General features: G+C 36.6%; 1 protein-coding gene across 1 annotated transcript in view; it reads left to right on the top strand.

Annotated features, from left to right (window-relative positions):
- COX7B2 (cytochrome c oxidase subunit 7B2) overlaps positions 1-13,701 on the top strand; it is a 165,955-nt gene extending 152,254 nt beyond the window's left edge. Inside the window, exon 3 of the mRNA XM_019928039.3 lies at positions 13,293-13,701. Coding sequence (XP_019783598.1) covers positions 13,352-13,597 — 246 coding nt within the window. The 5' untranslated portion in view covers positions 13,293-13,351 and the 3' untranslated portion in view covers positions 13,598-13,701. The remainder of the gene's footprint in view (positions 1-13,292) is intronic.
- The last annotated feature ends 298 nt before the right edge of the window (positions 13,702-13,999 follow it).

Below are 13,999 nucleotides of genomic sequence, written 5' to 3'. Positions count from 1 at the left end.
CTCAATAAAATACTAGCAAACAGAATCCAACAGCAATTAAAAGGATCAAAAAACCCCATGATCAAGTGGGGTTTATCCCAGGAATGCAAAGATTTGTCAAATATACGCACATCAATCAATGTGATACACCATATTAACAAATTGAAGGAGAAAAACCATATGATCATCTCAATAGATGCAGAAAAAGCATTCGACAAAATTCAACACCCATTTATGATAAAAACCCTCCAGAAAGTAGGCATAGAGGGAACTTACCTCAACATAATAAAGGCCATATATGACTAACCCACAGCTAACATCATTCTCAATGGTGAAAAACTGAAACCATTTCCACTAAGATCAGGAACAATACAAGGTTGCCCACTCTCACCAGTGTTATTCAACATAGTTTGGGAAGTTTTAGCCACAGCAATCAGAGAAGTAAAAGAAATAAAAGGAATCCAATCGGAAAAGAAGAAGTAAAACTGTCACTGTTTTCAGATGACATGATACTATACATAGAGAATCCTAAAGATGCTACCAGAAAGCTAATAGATCTCATCGATGAATTTGGTAAAGTAGCAGGACACAAAATTAATACACAGAAATCTCTTGCATTCCTATACTCTAATGATGAAAAATCTGAAAGAGAAATTAAGGAAACGCTCCCATTTACCATTGCAACAAAAAGAATAAAATACCTAGGAATAAACATACCTAAGGGGACAAAAGACCTGTATGCAGAAAATTATAAGACACGGATGAAAAAAATTAAAGATGATACAAACAGATGGAGAGATATACTATGTTCTTGGACTGGACGAATAAACATTGTGAAAATGACTCTACTACCCAAAGCAATCTACAGATTCAGTGCAATCCCTATCAAACTACCACTGGCATTTTTCACAGAACTCTTACAAAAAATTTCACAATTTGTATGGAAACACAAAAGACCCAGAATAGCCAAAGCAATCTTGAGAAAGAAAAACGGAGCTGGAGGAATCAGACTCCTGTACTTCAGACTATACTACAAAGCTACAGTAATCAAGACAGTATGGTACTGGCACAAAAACAGAAATATAGATCTTTGGAACAGGATAGAAAGCCCAGTGATAAACCCATGCACCTGTGGTCCCCTTATCTTTGATGAAGAAGGCAAGAGTATACAGTGGAGAAAAGACTGCCTCTTCAATAAGTGGTGCTGGGAAAACTGGACAGCTACATATAAAAGAATGAAATTAGAACACTCCCTAACACCATACACAAAAATAAACTCAAAATGGATTAAAGACATAAATGTAAGCTCAGACACTATAAAACTCTCAGAGGAAATCATAGGCAGAACACTGTATGACATAAATCACAGCAAGATCCTTTTTGACCCACCTCCTAGAGAAATGGAAATAAAGACAAAAATAAACAAATGGGACCTAATGAAACTCAAAAGCTTTTGCACAGCAAAGGAAACCATAAACAAGATGAAAAGACAACCCTCAGAATGGGAGAAAATATTTGCAATTGAAGCACCTGACAAAGGACTAATCTCTAAAATTTATAAGCAGCTCATGCAGCTCAATATCAAAAAAACAAACATCCCAATCCAAGAATGGACAGAGGACCTAAATAGGCATTTCTCCAAAGTAGATATACAGATTGCCAACAAACACATGAAAGGATGCTCAGCATCACTAATCATTAGAGAAATGCAAACCAAAACTACAATGAGGTATCACCGCACACTGGTCAGAATGGCCATCATCAAAAAGTCTACAAACAATAAATGCTGGAGAGCGTGTAGATAAAAGGGAGCCCTCTTGCACTGTTGGTGGGAATGTAAATTGATGCAGCCACTATGGAGATCAGTATGGAAGTTCCTTAAAATCTAAAAATAGAAGTACCATATGACCCAGCAATCCCACTACTGGGCATATACCCAGAGAAAACCATAATTCAAAAGGAGTCATGTGCCACAGTGTTCGTTGCAGCTCTATGTACAATAGCCAGGACATTGAAGCAACCTAAGTGTCCATCGACAGATGAATAGGTAAAGAAGATGTGGCACGTATATACAATGGAATAGTTCTCAGCCATAAAAAGAAAAGAAACTGAGTTATTTGTAATGAGGTGGATGGACCTAGAGACTGTCAAACAGAGTGAAGTCAGAAAGAGAAAATCAATTACCATATGCTAACACATATATATGGAATTAAAAAAAAAAAAAAAGGTTCTGAAGAACCTAGGGGTAGGACAGGAATAAAGACGCAGATGTAGAGGATGGACTTGAGGACCCAGGGAGAGGGAAGGGTAAGCTGGAAAGAAGTGCGAGAGTGGCATGGACTTACATACAGTACCAAATATAAAATAGATAGCCCAGGGAGATAGTCCAGCTGCATAGCCCAGGGAGATCAGCTCGGTGCTTTATGTCCACCTAGAGGGGTGGGGTAGGGAGGGTGGGAGGGAGACGCAAGAGGGAGGAGATATGGGAATATATGTATATGTATAACTGATTCGCTTTGTTATACAGCAGACAGTAACACACCATTGTAAAGTAATTTTACTCCAATAAAGATGTTAAAAATAAAATAAAATAAAAGTAAAGTAAATAAATAAAAGAAGCCAATGGATCTATTAAATGTTTCAAGGGAATTGAAAGTATCACAAAGGATTTCTGAGCTTAACTTTCTCAACTATATGTGTGGAAGTGATGTGTAGTGGTTTGGGGAACATTGGTAAAGACCAAGTTTGAGAGTGGAAGGGCATGGTTGTACACTTATGCCTACTGATTTTTTAGACATCAAATTATCTTTGAATTATGTTTGAATTATTTTGGAATTTAAATTTTCTTGGGAGAGATGTTAAGAAGGCAGTTTAATGTATTGCCCAGGATCGAGAGAGAGAGAGAGAGAGAATATAAAGTGAAAATCAAACCTATGTCTTAGCCTTGAAGAACTCCTTCACTAAGGACCTGTTACAGAAAGATGAGTTTGTAAAGAAGAAATAGCCATAGAAATAGAAATAGAAAGAAAACTAAGGGAATATTATAGAAGCTAATTGAAGAGAAGGTATCCAGAGGAAGAGTGCGTCATTGGTATTATTATAGTGGAAAATTCAAGAAAAGTGACTTAATAATGTCCATTTTAGGGACAGAGGGGCCATTATTTATCTTTGTAATATCTATTTATGTTGAATGATGAGGTGGAAACTGGATGGGGTGCAAGAAAAAAAATTGAAACTCAGGAATTTTCCAAGGTTCATTAATTGCTGTTTGAAACTAGATCCCATTTTCCATGGAATAGTGTCCTTCTACACATTCTCACGTTGTGTACAGTTCACATAATATAAATTGCTCTTTTGGCTTAAGGTATTTTTGTTGTTGTTGTTCTGGAACTATTTTCTCCAGTTAAATAAATGAATGTTTTATGTAGGGAATCCCCAGAATCATCTAGCTGCTGGGTGTATGTTGTATCAATACTTTGGGACTTTCCCAATATTTTGGCAAATACCATTTGTAGGCTCTTACATAATATGTGACATTGATTATAAGGTATACTTAAAGGAAACATTTTCACAATTTAGCTTAAATCCAGTCCTGGAGGGAACATGTGCTTCTGAAGCATGGCTCTGGTTTATTTTCCCAGTATTAATTCCAAGATTTTCTTAGTTATTCCTAGTTATTCTCTCTGGCTCTTTAATATAAATTATAAAGTTATAGGTGAAACTGCAAAATCATGAACTATGAAGTAAAAGCAGGGAATTACTTCACTTTGGATATTATTAATTCAAAACACAATTAGATTCTAACAATCTTAACTCATTATTTTGTGTCTACCCAGTCTTATAAATTATCTACATTTGTTCTCAAAGAAGTCTCTCAGGCTTATCTGCTATTATTTCTTAGTAACGTTAACAACACATTTTTATGATGATTATAATATGATGTTCAATCTACAATTCAATTAATGTGATAAAATACATTATATAAGAAGCCCACAGATCCACCATCAGCTATCGTTCTAAGCTGCATAAATTGTATGTGTAATCAAAATTATGGCCTATTTGCATGTAAATCTCACTTCTCCCTTAACAAATGTTCAAATGGTTAAATTATGCCAATTTAGTTTAAGCATACCCTTTTAGTCTATGAAGTTTTAGACTCCATTAGATTAAAGAAACTGAAAGTAACCTCTTTGAAACCAGAATTCTAATTGGAAATCTTAAGACTTCAAAACAAGAATCTGTTCTGAATTTCTGTTGTATGTGTTTAGATGGGTAACCTCCTTCAGGTTTGCTTTCTTCTTTAGCCTTTTTCCCTCAGGAATTTAAAAGAAAAACTAAAATGAAATATCAGTTCACTAAAGCAGGCACCCTGCCCCAAGGTTTGGCAAAGTGCATCCTGTCTCACTGTTTCTTCTGAGGATCTACAAAGAAAAAAATCAGTTTACTAAAGTCAGCCCCTCTGGCCAAAGTCTTTCTCACTTCCAAATAATGAATTCTAAATGGAAAAGAAAACAAAAAGTAGAATGCCAACATCTTGTTAAGAGTTTTCAAGAAGTTTCCAAAATTTTATGAAAGTGAAAAGAAAAAAATAAATTATACTGAAAGACAGAACTGGCCTGGTAAAACAACTTGCAAAGTGATCACAGTTACTACTTCAGGGCTGTGAAGTGCTCTTCTCATCAAATGGAATTTCTCAGCAAATGCTCCATAAGTTGCCCAGGTGATGGCAATAACAAAAGCCTTACTCATAAAGGTTTTATTTACAGATACATTTTGAGCAGAGTTTAGGAGGGCAGAGATAGTCCAAGTAGGAAATTTTAAAATCTGGAGTTTTCGGAAACAACAGGGAAAGTATTATTTTGCAGCAGTAAGTATTCCAATCCAATGTGGATTTGATCAGAATTAACTTCTGGAGTAGACCCCTACTAGCCTAATTTCTGGTTAGCACCTGAAAACAATTTTCATGAAAAATAGAAACACTTGGAAAACGTGTCTTTCAAGATATCTAAAAGTTAAATATTTTATTTTTTTCTTTACTTTATATGACTATATCAGTGATATACTTAAAGACAAGAATGGCTTGTATATTTTCATTTCAAGGTTTAGATGAAAGTTTCAAATTATGCAACAAGGGGTCACTGATGCAACTCTAATGGCCACTGAAAAATTGTACAATCTTTCTGCTCATAGAGCGTTTAATGAATAAAGGTAGATGTGGAGAGGAGAAAAACATCTGCACAAATACTAAAACTGCAAAAGTTAGACTCACATAACGAAGGCAAGAGTTAATTGCTGTGGGTATTGTTATGATACCCTAGGCTTACCACACCCTCTGTACTCCCTGAGTCATATGTTACAAGTCCCCACAAGGAAGTGATTTAGTTTGTGAAATGCCTCCTGGAACTATTAAACAATTTTAAATGAGTACAATGGTGTAAGAGCCTTGAGAACACAGAGACATCCTTTGGTATTCCCCAAAATGTGTTCTGGAAAACACGAATATGGAGATATGCTCCAGAGGGGAAAAAGCATGGCGTGCTCAGCTAAGTTTGGAAAGCACCACATGGTACCCCTCTCAGAGAATCGCTGTATGCGTTAGCACCATAGAGGTTTGGGAAATACTTCAGTAAAAAAGAATTTGACTTTGTTACCTGCATATTTCTCAAACTTACATGACACGGAAGCCCCTTTTATAAATAACACCCGCTAGCATCAAACAGAACTACTGAAATAGGCACGTGTTTGGGGAAATACTGATAGAAGGTTACTTCATGATTTGGAATCAGTGTCAAGCCAGTTAAGCCAAAAGATAAATTATGTATGCCAGTCACTGGAATGGAATATTCTTTTTTTAAAGTTAATAAAATAAATTCTCACATTCCAGTTTATATGTCAAGTTCTGAGAGTTCCAGTGGCCTGAGGTGGATCCTCAGAGGCTCTCACCTTTGTGTGCGTGTACAAAAGAATTGTGGTCTGGCTCTGCAAAACAAAGGATTGGATGCAGAAATATAATGACTGCAGAAATAAGGGACTGGCACATTTTAAGATCTTGACTGGGTGAACTGTACAAGTGCTTACTATTACTCACTAACATCTGCATTATTCCCCTGCAAACTCTTCCCCACCCCAGAGTAATGTCTAAGCTGCAAATTTGACCCCATTACTCACGTTCCTAATGTCTTTCAATGGCTCCATATCATTTTCTGGATAAACTTTTCAAAGTTTCTAGAATTTATTATAACCACGATCTCTTTCTTTCCTAAGATTAAGTTGGAGAAATGCTATGCATTTATCCAGATGTTTTGATTTGCCAGATCCACTGAAATAGACTCTTCTAGCTGGACATGACTATATCACAACCTACAAGCCATGGAATGTAGTTAATATAAAATCTTTTGGGAGGAAGCACAGCAGCCCACTTTCTAACACTTAATACATTGCTTGAAATAACAAGGATTTGTTATTCAGTCCTTGTAATTTCCAATATTTGAAATGGCCTGTAATGTAAAAATAACATGGGCTCTAAGGAAATTTTCTGGGCCTACTAAAGTTTAATAGAGAACAAAATAAAGTTTAATAGAGAACAGTCATGCCTTTGACGTGCAGTGCGGCATGGAGAAAAGCTCCCAATGTCTCTGTTATTGTTTTGTTCTCTTACACATAGCTATCAGAAAGGGAAAAAGTGAGTATAGTTGAGAGCACTTTGTGACTAAAAAAATATAATGGGATTCATGAGTGAACCACATTAATGTAATTAGGTTCATAAAAGGAATTGCCTGAATGAACACTGTGGTTATTCCCAGGATGGACATTATTGAATACCTTCAGCATTCTATATAGGATAGAAACAGTCTGTTCATGGTGGCCATGGGAAGCAGTACCTGAGGGAGAGTACATACCTTATCTCCCTTCACTCTTGGAGCAACATGTGCCATTTAAGGACATTGATTCGCGAGTTGTCCACTCTGTCATTTCTCCCTCCTGGCATAATAATCCACCGCTGTAATCTGCCTGTTTATTTGTTGAGGTAACGTCCGTTATGTCACTTTTTAGGCTTAATAAAGTGACATAATCTACAGCCTTAATCAAATGGCTGTACCGTCCATTGATTCATTGACTCAGGAGATGATACCATCACATCTGAAACAGAACCATTTTTCAGCATTTCCACCAGCAGCATTGCTTGTGCAGGGTTCCCAGATTTCCTGTTACAAAAAGGCTGAAGGTTTAAGTAATCCTGATGGGAGACACTGCTCCATGTACACTTAATCCCTCCTTGAGCAACCTACTTTTCTGAGAAATACATAAATGAACGGAAGACACTGCAGGTTAGGTGCATTTCATTTCAAGAAGATTGCCTTTTTACTGTTTCTTGTTTTCTGTTGTTCTGAAGCTGTCAAAGAAGAGTAGAAATAAAAGGTGGAAATAAAGATGTTACAGTTGAGTAATGGAGTCTAGGAGCCTTAGCTTTGAAAGTGTATCTTTCGTTATACAGCAGAACACCAGTGTTACTAGTGCTTTTAATGTTTTTAAATGCTGCCAAATGTTTCTGTTGACTAACTTATTCCCAGGGGGTCCCTATAACTCTTTCAGGTTACTCGGGTACTGCTTTCTAAATTACCATGGTGGTGAATTCAATTACTACTGTACTCTTTCAGTGGCCTAAAAGAATAAATGGTCTTCCTAAAATGTTTTTCTCTTTGAAAGGTCTAGAGTATTAGAGCTGGATAGGACCTTAGAGATTATCTGATTCAGTGTTCCATAAACTTGTCTGATGACAAGACTCTCCTGAGAACTTGTTTAAAAAAATATAGATTCTCAGGCTACTCCCCTGGATACTCTGTTACAATACATTTGACATGGAGCCCAGGAATCTACATTTTGTAACAAAGAGTCCAAATAACTCTTAGGATCAGGCAGGTTTGGGAAAAGCTAAATTAGTTCCACTTTTTAATTTTATGGATGAGGAAGCAGATGTCTAGATAGATTAAGTGATTCATCTAAGTTATACTGCACAAAAAATTTGAAAAATTGAGATTAGTTCAGGAAAAAAAATATTGTTGGGCAACCTTCATGCATCCCATAGTAGGGAATGTATTTTCTTAGAATTTAAGCCTTCTGTATTGAATAGAACAATGCTATTTAGAAGATTGTGGGAGAAGTGATGAGGCACTTTACTCTGTATATGACAGTGGAATTCTCTGTACACAACAGGGAATGATTTTGCTCTACAAGTGACATTTGGCAATGTCTGGAGATAGATTTTTGGTGTCACAACTGAAGAGAAAGAAGTACTACTGGTATGTGGTGTATAGAGGAAGGGATGCTACTAAACCCCCTGCAAGGCACAGGACATCCACCCACAACAAAGAATTGCTTGGACCACAATATCAATAGTGTCCAGGTTGGGAAAGCTCGGTATTGATTGCTTCTTGAGCATTATCTCCCTGTGAGATACTTAACAGTACTATCTGAACACATTTGAGGAGTAGGACACAGTTTCCAATTTTCTTCCTGAAATTAGATAGAAAGCCTTATATCATAGCTAAGCAGGTCATTTATTGGTCCATGTTAGGCTATACTTAGACTGGATGAAATTTTTTTTTCCCCCGTTAGGACCATACAGTAAATCTTTTAAGGATTCCTCCTCTTTCTTCTACTCACGTATCTAGACCTGTCATTCCTAGCACACCTCAATTACGTCTCCTTTGACCTTTCTGCATTCTGTATCTAAATCACCCAAACTCTAATTCCCTGGGATCAGCTAAAAGCTACAGTGTCAATGTCTGCTGATTTTTAACAGAAATTGAGACAGAGTTTTGGTCATAATCTTAATGCAGAGGCTAAGTGAATAGAATACACAATTTGCTTAGAGTAACTTATTTTCCAAATCAGTATGATTTTCTTTTCCTAATATTTCTCAATTCTGTCTCCTCTCTGTCTGTTATCAGTACTTAATTCAGATCCTCATCATCTTTTTGATAAACCATTGAAATAAACACTTAATTTTTTCCTCCAGATTTTTTCCCACCTCAGCCTTTTCCTGATTAAACCAATCAGTAGTTTCTCCTCACCTATAAGAATGTTTCTCAAATGTGGATTACATATGGCATCTTTTTTTTTTGAATTTTATTTTATTTGTTTTTTTATACAGCAGGTTCTTACTAGTTATCCATTTTATATACATCAGTGTATACATGTTAATCCCAATCGCCCAATTCATCCCACCACCACCACCCCGCTTTCCCCCCTTGGTGTCCATACGTTTGTTCTCTACATCTATGTCTCTATTTCTGCCCTGCAAACTGGTTCATCTGTACCATTTTTCTAGGTTGCACATATATGCGTTAATATATGATATTTGTTTTTCTCTTTCTGACTTACTTCACTCTGTATGACAGTCTCTAGATCCATCCACGTCTCTACAAATGATTCAATTTCGTTCCTTTTTATGGCTGAGTAATATTCCATTGTATATACGTGCCACATCTTCTTTATCCATTCGTCTGTTGATGGGCATTTAGGTTGCTTCCATGTCCTGGCGATTGTAAATAGTGCTGCAATGAACATTGGGATACATGTGTCTTTTTGAATTATGGTTTTCTCTGGGTATACATATGGCATCTTTTTAAAGAGGAAACATTATTTCATCTCAACTTGTATCATCTTAAATTATTTGATTATAAAATCACTTATATATGTGTAAACATAAAATCAAATTCATCCTCTTTATGCTTAAAGCTTAACACAACTATGAAACCAAAACAAATTTTCAAATTAAAAATGAATCAAACTATTCAACAAAGAATAGTTGAATATTATTTTCTTGTATTTCTTTATATTATTGTGAAGGGAAAAATCACAGAATTAAGAATTCTCTTTGTTAACTCACATAAAAGGCTTTGAGTTTGAGCATGGTTTTCTCAACAACAGGAAACACTGACTTACAGAATCGAGTCCAGATGCCACAGCAAGGCATATGAAGTCCTCAGTGTCTGTTGTGGTCCTTTTCTCATCCCTCCAGGCTCATCTGTGGGCATTTGCTGCTTCAGCACTTATTACTTAGTGTTACTGAGCTCATCAGGCTGCCCTGCCCCCATACTATTTCAGCTGTCTGTGCTTTCGCTTGTGCTACTTGGTCTACGTGTTTTTTTCCCCACCAGTTTTGTGTTTTATGTTTCTTAATCATCCTTCAAGATCTAACCTAGGTGTCATTTCCTGTAAAACCATTCCTAGAACCCCAGGTTGAAATGTACCTCTCTTCTGTGGATTAAGGGCACCCTGTGCTCTTCTGTAGCCTTGTCTCCTCCCTTATAACAGTGCTCTATCCATCCCCTCCCTCTACCATGAACTACCATAAGAGTAGGGGTGGTACCAATAGCACCCAGACCAGGCCCTGCCATGCCAGTAGTCACTCCATAAATATATAGTAAACTGAAGTGAAACATTTTCAACTAAAGACCCATCTCTGGTAACCACATTGCTTTTTGTTTCTTTGTATGTTTGTTTGTTTCCAATGCTTAGAATTGAATATACTTTAAGAAAACATGACATAGTTGAAAAATGCACTGGATTTAGAATCATAGGACTTGAGTTCACATCTTGTCATTTGTTCTTGTGTGTAAAATGGAGATAATCACCATCTCACATTCTTTTTGCAGATGTGCAAAATTCCGGCATGATGTTTGGCAAACAAGCATATATAATAAGTATTAGTTTCCTTCCTGCATTATGCTTTACTTCTTTTTATGGACTTTAGTGATTTAAAATTATTATCGTTACCAGTGAAGCTTCAAATCTGTATACCTCCCTATCGCCATTAGATTCAGGTCCGGTATTAATTATTTTTCCTGAACTGAGCTTCAGCATTGCTGTATAAAGTAGATGAGACAATCAGTCTTTCCTTTTCATCCTCATAGGCTACTTCACTCCCTTTAACTATTTATATTTATTCAGAACATATTTCTTTTATTGCCACAGGCATGAGAGAACCTCTGCTTTGTTCTTATTACTTAGAGAAATCTGTCTTCTTCCTTCTCTTTGTAGGTGGTTTTCATCAGAAAGCATCCACTTTGAGAAGCATTTTCTTTACCTGCATTATATTATTGAATTTACCTTTTTTATGCTTTCATATGGTTATTAGAATCTATAGCTTCAGTTCTTTGGGTAATAGGCTTAAGGCTCCTAGATAACACAAAATTTATTGTAGAAGTAAGTCATGTGGAGTTCAGCAAGATAGAAAATTTCTCTAATCAGTGGGTTTCTAGCTCTTACATGTGTTTTATAAACAAAAATAGATCAAAGGTACTACAGAAGGCATTCCTAATAAAAAAATTCTTAATAATGGATACATTGGTACAAGCAAATTCAGACTTAGATGGCAAAGAAAATGTTCACAGATATGGGAATAGCCAGAGGATGAACTAATCTACAAAGGGATGCGATCATTGTCACTAGAGACAAAGTATTTGAGCTTCAACTTAACATTGAAAGGATAGGAATAATGAAACCAATTTGTCATAAAGCAGCAGGCATGAGTTGATGATCCACAAGAGATCCCTATTATCACAAATTATTCTCTGGTTCTGTGCCTTCCTAAAGACTGAAAGCTATGTGTGGCACAAGTGCTTTTGTACTGGATTAAGGCTGCACCTGTCATACTCTGATCCATTTCACTTTCAACCAACTCTCTGAATTCAATTCAAATTAAACCTGTAGTGCCTTTTGGTGAAGAGATTCATGACTAACAGGAAAGAACTTTGAATGTTTGGAACCTTAGAGGAAATGCATTTGGTTCTGTTTTAGTCCTGTTTGTCACAATCATGAAAAGTACCACTTTACCATCTGGTAGGAAATAAAAGAGAACCTTAGGGTCTTGTTTTCTAAGTTGGGAATAAAATCATTTGCGTTTGCAAATCTCAGTGAGCAGTTATAAGTTTACAAGTACTGACCTCAGGCCCTTTTGTATCCATGCTGCCTGCATTTGGGCCACAGTTAACATATGTCATTGCTAGAGACTGAGCACTGTTTGACAGCTTGCACTGAGAAGAGACGTTGACGGAAAGAACTCCTCCATGTGTTTCTGCTTCTATATCTCTTGTTCAGTATAATTATCTGTTTAAAAAAAGAATTATTAGGGCTATTATGGACATGTACATCCGATTTCATGATTTTTTTGGCTTGTTCTCAGTTGGTTTTAACTTCTTATGAGGATACCAACGTCCATTTATATTTCAGATTAGCTCAGAAATGTTCTTTCTTTGCTTTTGTGTCAGCTATTGTGTATGCAAAATTACATCTTTTGATCTTGAAGATTTTGCAGACTATTGGAGGAGAATGTAAAGATAATTCCTCAAGAGAATGACAAGACAAGCCACAAGCTGGAAGAAAACATTTGCAAAAGACATATATGATAAAAGACTGTAATTAGGTTCATTGATTGTAACAAATATAACAAATGTTACTCTGGTACAGAATGGAGAAGGCATGCATGTATGGAGTCAGGAATTACATGGAGACTCTGTGCTTTCCATTCAATATTGTTGTGAACCTAAAACTACTCTAAAAAAATTGTTTTTAAGAATGATAAACCGAATGCATCATGTCACATGGTGTGAAAGAAGGGTTATAAAAGTGTAGAAGCTCAGAGAAGAGTTGGCTTATTCAGCCTAGGGAGGTTTCGAAAGGACTTCACAGAAACAGTGGCTTTTAGACTGGGATTTAAAAGGCAAGTAGAATTTCATCTGTAGGAAAGTGCAAGGCAAGAAGTACTGGTAGAAATGAGAAATGGGAAGGAGGTTAAAAGGAATGGAGAAAAGGAGCAAGAAGAAGAGGAGGTGGTATGACATACCCTGTGAATGCCTTGTAATTCTGACTGAAACCAGAGTTTATAGTAGGCATAGGCAGGTCACTGGAGTAGTGGGGCATGTTGGCATTTTAGCCATTTTATCAGCTGGACATTGTTGTCTCAGTTTGCCATTGAATTTTCCTTTTTTATGCTTTCATATGGTTATTAGAATCTATAGCTTCAGTTCTTTGGGTAATAGGCTTAAGGCTCCTAGATAACACAAAATTTATTGTAGAAGTAAGTCATGTGGAGTTCAGCAAGATGGAAAATTTCTCTAATCAGTGGGTTAACTAACTGCGCAAGTTCACATAGCTAATCAGTGGCAGAGCTAAGACTCAACTCCAGACATCATGATGTCAAAACTTACCTGCCTGGCCACACTGCAAGACGTGGTGTGGGTGAAACCTTTAAAGTGAGAAGAATTAAACGTGGATCAGATGTCATCGCCTATCTTTTGTTTTTGCAGGTTTCTTTGCAAGGGAATAGACCAGCAGCTTCAATCAACTGCAGTTCTGTCATACCTCCATGATGTTTCCCTTGGTCAGAAATGCACTAAGTAGCCTCAGGATTCGAAGCATTCAGCAAATGAGGGCAAGACAGAGCCACTCAAAACACTCACCAGATTTTCATGACAAATATGGTGATATTATACTAGCCGGTGGAACCGCTTTCTGTGTTGTTGTGTGGGTGTTTACAGCCACACAGGTTGGAATAAAATGGAACCCCTCCCCTGTTGGCAGAACCACCCCAAAAGAGTGGAATGATGAGTAAGCATCACAGTTACTGTAATACACAAGTGTCTCAAAGTCAGCTTGTCATTTCAGTACTCTGCTGTGCATTGAAATATAGCATAATCGAAGAAATAAAATGCATTTGAAAACATTAAAAAGTCTCTGAAAATAGTCATTATAGTGCCTGAAAGCAAGGCAGTAGCAGTGGGTATAGATTACAGGGGATTATGAATAATAAATATTTGAAAGTAGAATTAAGGAAGCATGTATTTTTCTGGCTTAATGATTTCTGCTAGGTATCTTTCAGTGGACATACACACATAGGTACTTAACAAATTAATTTAATTGTTTGGCAAATCCTATTGAATCTTTCTTAAAAACATATTCATAATTGACCATTTTTCACATCCTTTATCTTTCCTTCCCTGACCTGAACCACTAT

Source organism: Tursiops truncatus, chromosome 5 (assembly GCF_011762595.2).
Source record: "Tursiops truncatus isolate mTurTru1 chromosome 5, mTurTru1.mat.Y, whole genome shotgun sequence".
Classification (NCBI taxonomy): Eukaryota; Metazoa; Chordata; class Mammalia; order Artiodactyla; family Delphinidae; genus Tursiops; species Tursiops truncatus.
The sequence above is the reverse complement of the archived record's forward strand: the minus strand, read 5'-3'. Positions and strand labels throughout refer to the sequence as shown.